A 17,449-nucleotide genomic window follows, 5' to 3' on the forward strand; every position below is an offset into this window, starting at 1 on the left:
TCTCAATGACTTTTACTATATTAAAAATGCTTTGGGGATCTTTAAGACTTACTGTAGGCAAAAATGGTAACCTCCAAAAATCCAATAATTAATATCAATGGAACTGAAGCAAAGTATTATTTAAATCAACAGAAATGATCAATATGGCTAAATTCTGGCTTCCAAAAATAAAATTAGCAAGTTTTGATGGAGATATAATACATGAGGACTCTTTTACTGATTCATCCATTCTCACTTTTGAAAATATGATCACTAAAACTTAAGGCTTAATTGTAATCGAAAAGTTTCAATATATCACCTTGTCCCTGAAAGTTTAGAGAAATAAAACCATAAAAACACATTGCCATGATCGAATCCAGTGTCACCATACTATACAACTGAATTCATAACCACTACCACTGCTCTAAGCCGATTGCATCAGAGTGTGTAAAGCACATACTCGAATCCACGAATGAGCTGTGCTCTACCTGTAGCATTATAATAAATTCACAAAATATTATCTTCATCAGGACATGTTCATTAAGGCTCTTCTCTACCCCGTTTACCCTCCCACTCGACTTAGATTTAATTTCCATTTGCAAGTAACTTATAAAATATGGACTGTATATGCCCAAAAACTTTGTGTATTAATTCATCTCATTTAGTAGTCACTGACAACATTTTAAAGTATTTTGTTGCTTGCTGACTACTCTACCTGTTCAATAAATTACATACATGATAAATGTGTCGAATGGACCCATCCATTAATTTCAATGCCGCCCTACCTACCGGTCACTAAGAAACGATGTTCGACTACCTCCACGACAAGGGAACGTAATAATCTGTTCATTGTTTTCGTGTTCAAATATGGCTGGTCATCAGTGGTTATGTGAGAAATCTATACAAAATATATTGTATGAAATTAGTGAGAGTGAAGATATAGAGAAAGCTGATGACACACTGGCTGATCCTGATTTCGTGTGTCCTGAATAAACTTGTGATGAGGATCAAGTTTGTCTCGAGGGAGAAGAAAATGAGAAGCTCCAAGTATCTGATAATGAACTACAAGATGAGGTTGACTCTGTACAACAGGAAGTGTACATATCTCGAAATGGGACGGAATGGAGAAAACAATCCTGACAATCACATGTAAGGTACATTCAACATATACAGTACAACCACTATTAAACGTTTTTTCGGGCATCTTATATTTTCACCTTAAATGAGGGTTTGTCTGGAATCGATGTCTCAGTAGGAAGCACAAATTTCCAGAGATCTTTGCCTGTATTAACATAAATTGTAGCATCGTACTTACTTACACCAATGACAGCAAAAAACAAGGAGATAACTACCCTACACACTGTACTGTAGTTACAGTTTGTTATTCATTTTGACAAATTTTTGTCAGTGAATGCAAATCGTTTCACTTTAAGGGTTTTTTATAATGTTATACATGATTTTCCATAAACTTCGGGAAAGATAACAAACTTGCATAAAAACACATTAAAAGTGACATGAAACGGCAATTGGTTTGTTTAAACATTTTTGCGTATCTTTTCCAAAAGTCAGCTTACTCAATAACACATATTTTCTAATTCCAATAATCTGAACACGCATATTCCGTTTCATTTTGAAGAACTGTAATAGCATCAACGCAGAGGATTGTGGCAAATATTTCCATTTTCTTATTTCAAACAGCGTCTCCTAACCTATGCTTACCGTGCACATAGTATTAAAACATATTTCAAGCTCCCTATAGAATAATGATAATTTTATTATAAATTTACATGGGAAGAGCTTTCCTGAAATTTAACAAGATGCGAAAGTACACAACCCAAACTCTGTAATTTGTTATGCACACTGCTGTATGATGAGAAGGAGAAGTATCACATTCCTATTTTATTTCTGTACATAGTATTAACATTAAGCAATCATTTTCTTGAGCTTTTATTTCGAAGGAGTCAATAACTGCTGCCATTGCACTAATTGCAGAAACATGTATCCCGATGTTTAGTACACCAGTCGGAGTTGTGAGAAGACTCCAGCCTTGCTTAATGTCCATTCGCTCCTGCGTAGCGAGGAATCGATGCCTAATATGATCCATCCCATTCAATATAAATGCTGAAGCAGTATTGTATCTGTGTGGAATTGAGGGAAGGGGTGTGGCAGAGGAGAGGAGATGGGCGGAGCCTTGAGTTTATGCGCTGTTGGCTGTAGGAGGTTGGTAGGGGCGGACACAGAGGGAGTTACCTTTAATGGAATGGTGGGAGCTATTGTGGATGTTAGTTTTAGATTTTTAAGAACTTTAATTTTGATTTAAATTTAGCAACTCTCCCTACCGCTATACCCTCTCCCCTCATAGTAGGTGGTGTGAGCCCAAGACGACCACAAAGCAGTACACAACAAGCTCTTAAACAAAATGCAAACTCAACCACGCCAACAATAGTAAATACATATTTGAATTAGCACACACAATCCTTAGACATTCCTTCAATATAAAACATCACTCACAACTCAGTCATTTCTTCCACAGATATCCTAACACCAACGCACAGCTACAGATGGAAAAGGAGCTATAACCTTGCGACTAATGCCACTCAAATTTTATCAACGTCACAGTACTATATGATTCCCTTTTAACATAAAACAACAAGATTCAACACTCAAGAGAGCTGTATACATACATTTTATCCTAGTTGTAACTACATGCCTGGAACTCAATATTAAATTTTAGAAATGTGTTATTCTATGCACATATTTGAAGATAAAAATCTTTTATATAAATAATAGGACGAGTTTACAAGCAAATCATATTATTTGAGTTCAAAGCTTCAATCAAATGCACAACCATGACAAAAGACTCTAACTGATGAACTGGGTATATGCAAGATACAAACGTTTATGTGCATGAAGTGTTTATATATATATATATATATATTGTTTCTAGCCATACATACTTATAAATTAGCTTTAAGTTCAGGAAGTGGTGTACAAACCAATTTTAAGTTAAAAATATGTTATTATAGACATATACTTGCAGTGTCACACATAGTGACGCACATGTCAGCTCCCGATTTGACATGCCCCACTTGGACGTATGCAAACATTTGTTATCACATGGCATTCCCCAGACAAAGTAATATCAATCATTGCTCGATGTACTGTACGCGATTGTATTGTTCAGCAGAGGATGACCCAAAATTGGGGGTCGAGACTGGTACTGTAGTATAACGAAATGCAATGGTGTATGCTTTTAGTGCCGGGAGCGTCCGAGGACAACTTCAGCTCGTTAGGTGCAGGTCTCTTTGAATTGACTCCCGCAGGCGACCTGCGCGTTGTGATGAGGATGAAATGATGAAGATGACACATACACCCAGCACCAGTGCCAGTAAATTTAACCAATTATGGTTTAAATTCCTGACTCTATCGGGAATTGAACTGTTGTATAATGAGTATAATAAACAAGTATTGATAAGGTGGAATTCCTTTCCTATTTATAATTGTGTAGTTTGTCAATACGGATGTGAAGATTATAGATTGTTACTGTGATCACTAAAATGTTAATGTATCCATTGACTTCGTCCTCCTTTGCGAACTCTATATTTTGGTCGAGGTTGTTCAAAAAATCTAAAATTTCATTACTATTGTTAAGCAATTATCGATTATTGCAAAAGTATTGTCTACGTACCTAAGCCACATGCTGAGTCCCTTTATTTTTGATGTTATTTTATGGTGTTAAATCCATGTATATGTCAGCCAAGATGCCTCACAATGGATCACGCATTGCTAGGCCATAATGGTGATAAAATTTGCTGTTGAAAGTAAAATAGTTGTTCTTTGATACGAAGTTCAGAATTTTAGTGAACTCATCTATATCAAACGTACTATGATTACCTGCTGGAAAGGTTGTCCTTGATGTTTACTGTTGCTTCTGTCGGCACACTAGAATACATGTTTGTTATGTCAAAGGAGCACATAATGTGGTTGTGTAGTAAGGTAAATTTCTTTAAGATATCACTACAGTCAACCAATTTTTTTAATGGGGATTTGTTATTAAATCTATAATGTAGTTTGAGAAAATAGCGAATGTATTTTGAAACCTTATATTTCGGGCTATTTCTGCAATTGATGATGGGACGCATGGGTCTGTCTTTCGTGTGTAGTTTAGGTAAGCCTCTGGCTGTGGCGGTAATAGGGTTCATGTGGATGAGTTTTTGCTGCTCTTGCTCACTGAATAAGAAAGTTGAATTCTTTATTAGTGTTTTTAAATTTTGTTGAATTCTGGTTGTGGGTTCCTTGTTGACTACTGAAAATGTCGCATCTGCAAAAAAAATTTGGTTTTTGTAATATATTCATTGCGGTCTAATATAATGGTGGTCCCTCCTTTGTCCACTTTAGTTACTATGATGTTATTGTCATTAATTTTTAATTTTAATCCTTGAATTAGATTTGTGTGGTTGGAATCAGAAGTTTTATTTAATTTCTCTGTGACTGTCCAAAATTCTTGAAACAGCTAGTGCATGAAGTTCGGACATTGATCAGAAGATGTCACTACTATATAACAGAGTAATATGTTATTTTAAACTTTCCTAAACCGACTGGATTTCTTTGTTTTGTTTTGGTGTATATCAAGAAGTTCTCTTTTTTCTCCATAGATGTCTCTACTAAAAGACTGAGGTCATGCACTCTGGTGCAAGGTGGAATAATTAGTGACTGGGAGATGTTTTGTTTTTATAGGTTTTCTCAACTGAATTGACTTTTATTTATTCTAATACTTCAAGGTTTGCAACAATTCCTTCTCATCCTGCCTGCATTGGTCTTTAATCAAGCATAAATTTTTTGTATTTCTTTTTCAGCCAGTCAAACGTTCCTTGTACCTATTTTATCTGCCAATAAAAATGAGAGGGTGTGTCCGGATATAGAACCCTCCTCTCAGGTATAAAAGATGCAGCTTTTTCAAGTTACCTTGTTTTATAGATTGTTGTATTACTGAGTGTGTGTGTTAAGGCAGGAGGCAGGGGCTTCATTCTTTGGCAGGCAGAACATCAGCTAAGGTAATGGCCACAAGTTTTCTATCTCTGTAGCTATCTCCGCAAACTGACCCAAGGGGAAGATTCTAATTCTTAACTATGTAACCATCTGTTTTTTAAAACGTAAACTTTATTCTTGCTAATGTCAAATTTCATAAAGGCTTAAACGGTAATTCGGGGATAGAGAGTGCGTTACCCTCCCGAATTCCCCTTCAATTTATCTCGAGGTGACTACGATTTTGTAACTGTTTTCTTCTTGTAAATCATTAAGTAACTTGTCCTTCTAGTCACCTCAGTAGTGTGGGATTAGCCTCTCCTTCATCGGGCCGCAAGCCCATGTAGGGTTCGAAAACTTGGTTTTCAAGGAGTGCAAGTGTACGCCTGCAGACATTTTTGAGTTTGGGCCAGTAATTTAACCTGTTCTTTTCACGAAGGCCCATTAGTATGGGTACTATATACCCCTGTGTTAACTACATTGTAAATTGTAGGTTGGGCCTAGAGAGGCCAGAAATCTTAAGGTATTATGTAAAGTTGCTTTGTGTAGGCTGTAAGAGTTTGGGGGCACAGTCTCCTTAGGAGTAATTTTAGGAGGTTTTCTGAAGTTCTGTAACAGCTTTCTGGGTAATATTGTGACAGATTCGACAGACCAGATGGCTCGAAAATAAGAGGCTGAGTGGTATATCTTGGAGTTAGTGCTCTTTGCATTCATATGGATATCACTGACTGACTTAGTACTCTTCTAATTATTTGTTAGGTCATAATTTAGCCATAAGACTTCACACTGGTGTCAGCAGTTTAGTAATGAACCTATTGGAGAAAGAAATAAAGAAGGAAAGAAAGAAAGAAAGAAGGAAAGAAAGGAAAAAGAAAGAAATAGAAACTTGCCTCGTGAATTTACGACAAACATGAAGACTCTCACCGGGTATTCCAACTTAACAAATGACTAGTGATATTATTGAATTGCGTGCTGGAAAGGCATATGTGTATTCCAATAATAATAATAATAATAATAATAATAAACCCTAGATAAAGTAATCCATGAATTTGGAGTTAAAACTAAATTGGCAAACCTAATTCGTGAAACACTTACAGACACTATCTTGAAAGTAAAATTTATGGGTGAAATATCTCAACCTTTCAAAATAAATACAGGTGTCAGGCAGAGCGATGGTCTATCTCCACTCCTTTTCAACTGTGCCATGGAGAAAATTGTAAGAATTTGGAATGAAAAACTGAAAGAATCCAAAATATTGCTACTCATGCTGGGGAGGAAGAACAAAGGTGTTGCAGTAAATTGCCTAGCATTTGCAGATGACTTTGCCATACTTTCAGAAAGCCTTACAGATGCAGCAATGCAAGTCAATCTCCTTGAAAAGACAGCCAACATGACAGGCTTGAGAATCTCTGCCGAGAAAACAAAATTTTTGACGAATATAAAAATTGCCCCTAAGTTTTTAGTAACGGATATTGGTCAAATAGAAAGGGTAAAGAAATTCAAATATTTGGGTGAGACAATTCAAGAAAATGGTTTAGAAAAATCTGCTATAGAGCAGAGGATACAAAAGATGGAAAGAGAGTATGGTATAACCAAGAATACTTACAACAAAAAGTGCTTATCAAGAAAACTTAAAATAAAGCACTACAACACAATAGTGAAACCAGAAACCATTTCAGCCCACACCTTCTTTCAATGAACTACAAGTTTGATAAATTAGAAATATTAGAAGAAGGAAAATATTAGGTCCTCTAGGAATTGCAGAGCTTTGGAAATTACGAAGCAACAAAGAAATTTACCAGGACATAGAAAACATATCAGAAACAATAAGAAAAAGGGGATTGCTATTTCTTGGACACATTTACAGGATGGATGACAAGAGACAAACTAAACAAATCTTCAAGTACCTTTGGGAAAAGAAATCAACTACCGTCTGGATTCAAGAAGTCAAGAAAGACCTGGAAAGGAACAACATACGAGAAGAAGAATTATTGGAAAGAAAGATTTTTAGGAAGAAAGTCTTACAAATGGAAGGATTCCAAGCGTGGAAGGAAAAGAAAACAGGCACAAAGTGGACTGAAGACAGGAAAAAGAAGCACAGTGAAACAATGAAAGAATACTGGAAGAAAAGGAAAGAACAACTAAGGAGGAAGAATTGAAATTGTAACATGGTCCTTAGAAGGCCGAAACGCAAGAATAATAATAATAATAATAATAATAATAATAATAATAATAATAATAATATTTCTGATAATTTACTTGCAAGTAAAACAAATATGGGATAATATTGAGTGGTACATTTGGAAGGCCACCAATTGTAACTTTTGGAGCATGTGCTCTTGAAAATTGTGTCTTGGGAGATATCTCTCCTTACCTAACTAAACGCAACATTTGCGATATTGTAATCTTGTAAATTTGAAACTTGAAGCTCAAAAAACTTGTAAATTACCTATCCTTAGGTTTTCTATTTTTGGTTTAAAAATTGCTATATTACCTAAAATTTCGTTATTTCACAAGTGAAGAATTTTGTTTGTTAACATTTAATTTTCTGAAAAGAAATATAATCAATATTACAAAGTTTTAAATTTATCTTTGACTTTATAATCAATAAGATTACAAAGGTGTTTCATTAGGAAGCAACTAGTAAAATACCCTGTAATATGTATCTTAGAGCTACATTGCATTAGAAAATATTTACAGTCAAAAGTATTAGTAGGAATGATAAGAGCTCCCAAATGAGGTGTTTGGAGCAATCCTAACTGCTGCACAATTCATATCGCAAGATCGAGAAACAACTTGACGGAAAAATGAACATTAGGTAAGTAAGAATCTCATTTAAAAAAATATGTTTTATGTAGTACCATCAATAGTGTGCACTGACATAAAGGGTCAAACACTGACATCTGTTGAGCCATTTTCTAACCATTTTTATTACCTGACGAGGGCTTATCAAATTATGTACATTACCTCAAGAGACTTTTCCTGTGTTGACCTTGGCTCTGTTAACTCTGATTTTATTTCGGCTTTCAGAGTTATCACTTCTGATACATATTCAGTATTTTCCTGAGGAAAATAAGATATATTAGGTACGATCATAACACATAGCTACAAAAATAGTCACAAACAAATGAGCATGTTAATACATTAAATGCCAGTATTACAGTTACTTTCCAAATTTCACTAATATTTAAGGAAGATTACTGCAAGCAGAGGATTATTATAACCAAAGGCTGCACTGAGAATGTTACTATTCTTCCTCACTCCTTATGTGAGATAATGAATGAGACTGAGAACAAAATATAAAATGAGAAATATTTTTTAGCCATACCAGAAGATATACTACCAGGGATGGAATTGTTGCCTTCTGACACAGAATTTGGAAGGAAGCAGCCACAGGCATAAACACTAAATTATATGAACAGTTTTCATATGTACAATCATACCAATCAAATCTTAACAGTTGTTTGAATCAATTACAAGTGTCACAACTGTTCTAAATCATTTTTTTGTTCTCAATTAGAGTTTGTTAACAGACAAATTAAAATACCTTAAAATATTGGAATCACATTCTCTACTCTGGTTTTGCCGAGCTCACAGGGGCTACATAAAGCATTAGGACAGCTCTGTTTCAAACAGCATATTTAAATGCTTCCAAGTGTAAAATAAAAAAATAGACATGAAAGAAGAAGGCTTATCACAGTCATATAGCAGCAAAAGATGTGATGTAGCCCAAACTCAAAGCAACCACAAATGAAATATTTTACTACTACAATCATGTTATGTAGCGTTCTGTGAAGAACTGTGGGGATTAGGACACTGTCAGTGGAGAGTCAGCAGTGTTGGAGTGTATATCTTCAGTTTCAGAAGATCTTGGTACTACGAGACCTTTAAATTTCTCACTTGGATTCATAAAACCTTGTCAGCACTAAAGGGGAGGGACTGTGATCAAAAGCTTATGTTCTAATATAAGTTAACCTATTAATAAAAGTAAATTAAGGTATAAAGTTCTAGAATATACTGACTTGACCCATTCAATATAGAACCAAATTAACCCATTCAATATAGAAGAGAACAGTAACTGAACTAAGGAATGGATGAAAAGGATACATAAAAAAAGGAGAGGGAAATAATGACAAAGAGGAGAGAAAAGCTTGTTTAATGTGCCTTAAGTTGTCAAACTGTCAGAGCCGACTAAGAAAGGGCATATTAAAGAAAATATTCTCAGAATCATGTATTGTAAAGCCCTTAGACAAGGTTCTCTATATACTGTAACATAGAGCCTGACCTGTATTCGTGAAACAAAATGAGCTAAACAGTATTCTCTTTTTCTTAATGGATTCAATGTCTGAACAAAATAATTATTTTGAGAGAACGTACATTCAGATTTTGAGCTATATTATATCTTGGACGCCATAGGCAAATCTGCTCTTTCCTTAACACACATTGTTCCAACACACTGGGGATGTGAGGGTAACCCAGAGTAATCACACCAGTATTGACATTTTGTTTAACAGACTGGAGTATCCAGTCTCAAAAACACTGATGAAAGATTTGTTATTTAACTTCTTCTACAGTAATTACGATAGCATTAATAATTTTTAACTTGTGGTTCCAATGTTGGTGGAGTAGTGTTGGAAGATATTAGTTTCAAAAAAGTTCAATGGGCCAACCATCCTCTAGTATAATCAAAAGAAAAAAAATTGAAGAGGTGCAACCCCTAAACCAAATTAATTTAGATACTGACATTAAAACGTACAGACTAATTCAACCCCAACATTAACATACTCACTAACAGTTTCTGTTATTGGCAAATATTTCTTTAACATAATTCTCATATCTGTACAAGTTTGAAGCAGTAGCATTATAAGAAATATTAAACCTAGAGTTCTTGATCAGGAGTGCACTCATATGCCAGGTTCAAATCTGACATAACAAGAAATACCAAAGGTAGAGATCTTGAACAACAGTACACTCACATCTTGGATATGTTCAGACAACATTCTCTTCTGTAGTGCCTGTAACTCAGAACTCAAAAATCACATATTTATTCTGAGAATAGCATTCATTAATTGCAGAATTTTAGCTTTAAGTAACTACTGGGCTATATCTCATCTATAAATTAGCACTTCACAGTGCTTGCAATATATTTTATCACTGTCAGGTCACAGTTATTCATTGAACATCCCACTTTAAACTGTCAAGGTTTTCAAAGACCCTGAAGTGCCAGAGTGATGTGCACGAATACATTTTCATGCCAGTAAAACTACAGACATATGCTGGAGTAATTCAGCTTCTACAAATACCGCTAGACCGAACCCAAATCACACTCGCAGACATAAAATTAGCATGTCATCAGTTTACCCCCTGAGCTATCAGGTGAAGAGCCATTGAACTGAAAGCCACACACACAGAAGATGTCAATGGACTGTGATTAGAGCAGCAACAGACAGAGCAAGGAAAAATGATGAAAATATCTTGCATCTTCTCCAAAATTTTCCACTGCATCTCCACATTCATTAGGGTGTTTGCTTTTGACTCTACTCGAAGTAAACTTCCAAGGCAGAATTTTACTACGTGCCCACCCAACATTCATGTCACTGTAAAGAAGTTTAAATGATAAAGGTCTGACCTGGAATTTCTTTTGGAGGAAAAAATATGTTCTCCATGAGAGCAAGTGGCCTACTGACCATAACCTAATTCAATCTAGCACCTACAATTTTCAATTACGTCAGCAACTACTAGCACTGCAGTAGGCTGATATGATAGGAAATGATGTCAATTCCACAGAGATTCCATTACAAACAATGCAGAATAAGGAAATGACATCACACCCTCCAGAAATCCATTTCAAACACCAACAGAGGTAATCAATTAAGAACAGTCAGTCATATAGTATTTAACACTTGAAATGCCCTGAAGCCTCAAACTTGAGACACTGCTAATCACAAATTTGTCACTAGGTGGACCTAACCAAGGCTCCTTCAACTTCAAGCCTGAAACATTCATTCAACTTCATTCCTCTATCAAACATAGAATGCACTGCCATCTCCCTAGTAAATGCTAGAGGCCAACTGTCCACTCAGCGGCCCTTATCTGTTGGCTTATACCACCAGAACACCTTTCCATGCCCTATGTATGTGGTTTCTGTCACGTTTGACCCATATATGTGCATCAATAGTTTGGTTTGTAGTTCCTAAGGGTTGGCAGCTTATTGTAGCATGCTGTGGTGTATTCCCAGGCAAGCAAAAAAAAAAAAAAAAAACAGTCATACTACGCATAGATGCTCATGCAGCAAATGGTGACTGCTGGTGTTATTATTGAGGAAGCACATAGTAAATTTTGCCCCTGCCAAACTTATTCAGCTACTAAGGGCTAATTAATGACCTCTGTAAAGGTATCTGGAATGAGACTTACAAGTGATGCAGTTGTTCCTTCAAGCCAGGCTGGTTCCTCTTTGATCTTTACCTCCATGTTCATTTCACACTGCAACTGAAGTAGTCAGAAGGTACTGGGATTGTTGATTACTTCCAATGACCTTACACTGAAACATAAGCCAGAAAAGTATATTATCTTCTTGCTGTCATTGCTATTTGTCAACATACAAAACAACAAGCTTCTAATTTTATATGACCATCAATATTATGATCATACTGAAAACACTTGAAATTTTACATGACGGTTGATATTGTGATCATATCTATAGGACCTCAAGTTTTCTATGCCTGATACTACGATCATAGCTAAAGACCTCCAGTTTTACATGACACCATATATCGTACTATTATATAACATACAGTTTTATACAAAACTGAAACCGCAACAAGAAGACCATTCTTGTTAAAATGTGCATCGCTTGTGAACCAAAAGCACAAAACTTCTTGAAAATTCAACGACTATTTTGTTTGCATATCACTCTGAACACCCTGGTCCATATCTTGGAATCTTCCTACCATTTTTATCCTTCCCAATTAGCTTCAAAACTAACTGCACAAGTTCACAGTGCTTTGAGATCTGTTCTATCGAAATCTTCCTTCTCAGGATCAAATTCGCTCAAAACACCTCCTCTCATCAAGCTGATTCACTATCTCTTTATTTGAGATATGTTCTATCCATCTGATCTTCAACAACTTCTGATAAAACAGCATTTCAAAGGCTTCAACTCTGTTTTTCTCGGCACTAGTTATTATCTATGTTTTACTTCCATATTATGTCGTACTCCATAGTTAGTGTAAATATAATTTTTCATTTTTTTAATCTGTTGAACCTAAAGGATATGATGGAGAACAGATGGGAGTTTAGGCAGGATTCAGTGATGAGATACATCAATTTTCAGAAGGCATATGTCAGTTTACCACAGCAAGTAGTCTTGGATGCATTGATAAAAAACAAGTCAGGGAGAGGAGAAGAACCAGTTGTGTGTTTGAGTCATCAGTCCATAGACTGGTTTGATGCAGTGCTCCATGCCACCCTATCATGTGCTAACCTTTTCATTTCTACGTAACTATTGCGTCCTACATCTGCTCTAATCTGCCTGTCATATTCATACCTTGGTCTACTTCTACCGTTCATACCACCTACACTTCCTTCAAAAACCAACTGAACAAGTCCTGAGTGTCTTAAGATATGTCCTATCATTCTATCTCTTCTTCTCGTCAAATTTAGCCAAATCGATCTCCTCTCGCCAATTCGATTCGGTATCTCTTCATTCGTGATCCGATCTATCCATTTCATCTTCAGCATTCTTATGTAACACCACATTTCAAAAGCTTTTATTCTCTTTCTTTCTGAGCTAGTTATCGTCCATGTTTCACTTCCATACAATGCCACGCTCCACACGAAAGTCTTCAATAACATCTTTCTAATTCCTATATCAATGTTTGAAGTGAGCAATTTACTTTTCTTAAGAAGGCTCTTTCTTGCTTGTGCTAATCTGCATTTTATTTCCTCATTACTTCTGCCATCGTTAGTTATTTTACTACCCAAGTAAGAATAGTCATTTACTTCCTTTTAGGGACTTCCCTTCCTAATTTATTATTACCTGCATCACCTGCCTTCGTTCGACTGCACTCCGTTACTTTTCTTTTGGACTTATTTATTTTCATCTTGTACTCCTTACCCCAGACTTTGTCCATACCATTCAGCAGCTTCTCAAGATCTTCTGCAGTCTCAGATAAAATAACAATATCATCGGCAAATCTCAAGGTTTTGATTTCCTCTCCTTGGATTGAGATTCCTTTTTAAAATTCCTCTTTGATTTCCTTTACTGCCTGTTCTATGTAAACAATGAAAAAGAGGGGGACAAACAGCAGCCTTGCTTCACTCCTTTCTGGATTGCTGCTTCTTTTTCAAAGCCCTCGATTCTTATTACTGACTGATTTTTATACAGATTGCAGATAATTCTTCGTTCCCGGTATCTGATCCCAATCACCTTCAGAATCTTAAATAGCTTGGTCCAATCAACATTATCGAAGGCCTTTTCTAGATATACAAATGACATGTACGTAGGCTTGTCCTCCTTGATTTGATCCCCTGAGATCAGACGTAAAGTCAGGATTGCTTCACGTGTTCCTACATTTCTTCTGAAGCCAAATTGATCTCCTCCCAACTCAGCTTCAACTTGTTTTTCTATTCTTCAGTAAATAATACGAGTTAAAATTTTGCAGGCATGAGATACTAAACTGATGCTGCGGTAGTTTTCACACCTGTCAGCACCGGCTTTCTTGGGAATAGGTATAACAACATTCTGACGAAAATCGGATGGGACTTCTCCTGTCTCATCCATCTTACACACTAAATGGAATAAACTTGTCATGCTGGTTTCTCCTAAGGCAGTCAGTAATTCAGAGGGAATGCCATCAATTCCAGGTGCCTTGTTCATACTTAGATCGCTAACAGCTCTGTCAAACTCTAACCTCAAAATTGGATCTCCCATTTCATCAGCATCAACAACCTCTTCTTGTTCCAGAAACAAATCATCTACTTGTTTACCTTGATATAACTCTTGGATATGTTCCTGCCATCTTTCTGCTTTGTCTTCTTTCCCTAGAAGTGGCTTTCCACCTGAGCTCTTAATATTCACACACCTAGATTTCCTTTCTCCAAAGGTTTCCTTGATTTTCCTGTATGCAGCATCTACCGTCCCTAGAACCATACAACCTTCGACATCCTTGCACTTTTCCTTCAGCCATTTTTCCTTAGCTACCTTGCACTTTCTATCCACTCCATTCTTTAATCGCCTGTATTCTTTCCTGCCCTCTTCATTTCCAGCATTCTTGTATTTTATTCGTTCATCAATCAGGTCTAGTATCTCCTGAGTTATCTACTGATTCTTAGTTGATCTTTTCTTCCTTCCTAACATTTCTTCAGCAGCCCTACTGACTTCATTTTTCATGACTATCCAAGCTTCCTTTATTGTGTTTCCTTCAGACACTTCATTTAGTCCTTGTGCAACATGTTCCTTGAAACAATCCCTCACACTCTTTTCTTTCAACTTGTCTAAATCCCATCTTTTTGCATGCTTTCCTTTCTTCAATTTCTTCAACTTCAGATGGCATTTCATGACCAACAAGTTGTGGTCAGAGTTCACGTCTGCTCCTGGGAATGTTTTGCAATCCAACACCTGGTTTCTGAATCTCTGCCTAATCATAATGAAGTCTATTTGATACCTTCCAGTGTCTCCAGGTCTCGTCCACGTATACAGCGGTCGTTTGTGGTGTTTGAACCAAGTATTGGCAAGGACTAAATTATGATAAGTGCAGAATTCAACCAGCCGACTTCCTCTTCCGTTCCTTTGTCCCAATCCGAATTTTTCTACTGTATTACCTTCTCTTCCTTGGCCTACCACTGCATTCCAGTCTCCCATCACAATTAGATTATCGTTACCTTTTACATATTGTATTAAATCTTCTATCTCTTCATATATTCTTTCGACTTCCCCATCATCCGCTGAGCTAGTAGGCATATAAACCTGCACTATTGTGGTGGGCATTGGTTTGGTGTCTATCTTGACGACAATAATTCTTTCACTATGCTGGTCGTAGTAGCTTACCCGCTGCCATATTTTCTTATTCATTTTTAAACCAGCTCCTGCATTTCCCCTGTTTGATTTTGTGTTGATAATTCGGTAGTCGCCTGACTAAAAGTCGTGCTCTTCCTGCCAACGTACTTCACTTATACCAACTACATCTAACTTTAGTATATCCATCACCCTGTTCAGATTCTCTAATCTACCACAACGATTCAAACTTCTAACATTCCACGCTCCGACTCGCAGAATGTCAGTATCCACCTTCCTGATGATCGCCCCCTCTCGTGTAGTCCCCACCCGGAGATCCGAATGGGGGACTAGTTTACCTCCGGAATATTTTACCCGAGAGGAAGCCATCATCAGTACATCATTCATACAGAGAGAGCTGCATATCCTCAGGAGTTAGTTACGGCTGTAGTTTCCCGTTGCTTTCAGCCGTGTAGCAGTATCAACACAGCTAAGCCATGTTGAGTATTATTATACGGCCATATCAGTCAATCATCTAAACTGCCGCCCTTTCAACTTCCGAAAGGCTGCTAGCCCCCTTTCGATGAACCATTCCTTAGTCTGGTCTCTCAACAGATGCCCATCCGATATGGTGGCACCTGCGGCTCGTCTACCTGCATCATTGGGACACGCAAGCCTCCCCACCGCGGCAGGGTCACATGGTTCACAGGGGAGGAAGAACCAGTTATAAAAGCCATAAATGGAAAGTAAGTAGTATGAAGACTATGATAGGACAAACAAACTGGTTCAAAGTAGAAACAGGACTTACACAAGTATGTGTATTAGTATCCCCTCTCCTCTTCATTACAACCATGGATGAAATCTACAAAAGTATACAACAAGAAAGGGGAAGCAAGGAGGCATAGGCCTTGCTTTTTGCAGATGACACAGTAATATGGGGAGAAGATGAAATGGAAGTACAAGAACAAGATACTGTATGGAATCACGAGATAGAGGAATATGGAATGAAAACAAGCGTGGAAAAGTGTACAGTAGTAGTGGTGACAAGAGGTAATAGAGAAGGAAGGGGGAATATTGAAGGAAATTGAAGACCATTAGGAGTTGTGGAAAGCTTCAGTATTTAGCGAGAATAACTGCAGAAGATGGGAAAATAAATTTAGAAATTAGAAAGAGAATTGAACAAGCCAGTGGGTTTTGCCAATGCGTGAGAAGTATAGTCTGTAACTGGGACGCCCCAAAAGAATGCAAGAAAATTGTGCATCCAATGTATTACACACCAATTTTGACATATCCTTCAGGGACATGGACAACAACAAAACATGATGAAAGCAGAGTGCAAGAGGCCAAGATGAAATTTCACAGAGAAGTAATAGGGAGGGCATGAAGGGCTAAAATCAGAAACATAGAAATCCGGGAGTGAATTGGATCCCCTGAGCTGGAAGGCAAGATAGAGACCAGTAAGGGGAAATGGTATGGACACATGATGAGAATGGAAGAGGACAGACTTCCAATGTATTTACAGAGAAAGTCATAAGAGAAAAATATCAGGGAATGCCCAGAAAGGGGTGAATGGATATAAGGAAAGAAAGTACAGAGAAGAGTGGAGTAAAAGTAGAAAAAATATTCGAGGAAGGGAGTGGTGGATAGAGAAATGCTGAAGAGCATTGTGGCCCCATGTTCGAAAAGGGAAAGCAGATGATTTCCCAGCGGCTCAATTTCTTCTCAGGTATCCATTTCTCAAGCAAAATCCGAAGATTTTACACTAGGTCACGCTTAACGTGAGTTCGAAGAGAATGCCGGTCCACCGAGGATGTAATACCAAATAATTAATTCACCTGACTAAAGTACCAACGATGTAAGTCCATGATAAATTCCAATCAGGCATCAACGCAGTCAATTACGTTCTTAGCTTACCAACTAGCTTATCAACTACGTAAAAGGGAAAGAATTCATCACACAAAAATTCTAGAAAACATAATATTTATTTGAATAAAAGATTGCCCTAAGAAAAAGTAATACGATTTAGGGTAGTATTTGCTTTGCTACTATGTACAAATAATGATTCAGAGTCACCGGTGGCTCGTAGAAAAGAAAAAATGCAATGTTAAGCTATTTACAACAATTCCGAAATGAAGTAAAAAATGGATATTACCATTTACAATTGATCACTGGACATCCACAGTCTTCATTGAAAACAAGTCATTAAGTTGACGCAAATATCGTTATGATGTTTCGATTGCTCATTATCATCAAAATCAGGCTAATTAGATTTGAATAAAATGTATGGTTTAGCAGAATGAAACGTAAAATAAACAAATAGATCGGAGTTTGAATATGAATATAAATATAAATCTGATCATAAATTTGAACATAAATCTGAACTCATTTAATTTGCTTTCTTCTTAGATGTGCTTAGGTAACGACTTACGGGCTAAGGCATATTTCCCTAAT

At 36.8% G+C, this 17,449-nt stretch overlaps 1 protein-coding gene across 1 annotated transcript in view; it reads right to left on the bottom strand.

Annotated features, from left to right (window-relative positions):
* Window positions 1–11,525, bottom strand: part of LOC137502360 (zinc finger protein 90-like) — a 100,194-nt gene extending 88,669 nt beyond the window's left edge. The window contains exons 1-2 of the mRNA XM_068229371.1: window positions 11,419–11,525; window positions 7,972–8,067 (exon numbers count right to left, since the gene is read on the bottom strand). Of these exons, the coding sequence (XP_068085472.1) occupies window positions 7,972–8,067; window positions 11,419–11,481 (159 nt within the window). The 5' untranslated portion in view covers window positions 11,482–11,525. The remainder of the gene's footprint in view (window positions 1–7,971; window positions 8,068–11,418) is intronic.
* Window positions 11,526–17,449: the final 5,924 nt, after the last annotated feature.

Source organism: Anabrus simplex, chromosome 10 (genome assembly GCF_040414725.1).
Source record: "Anabrus simplex isolate iqAnaSimp1 chromosome 10, ASM4041472v1, whole genome shotgun sequence".
NCBI lineage: Eukaryota > Metazoa > Arthropoda > Insecta > Orthoptera > Tettigoniidae > Anabrus > Anabrus simplex.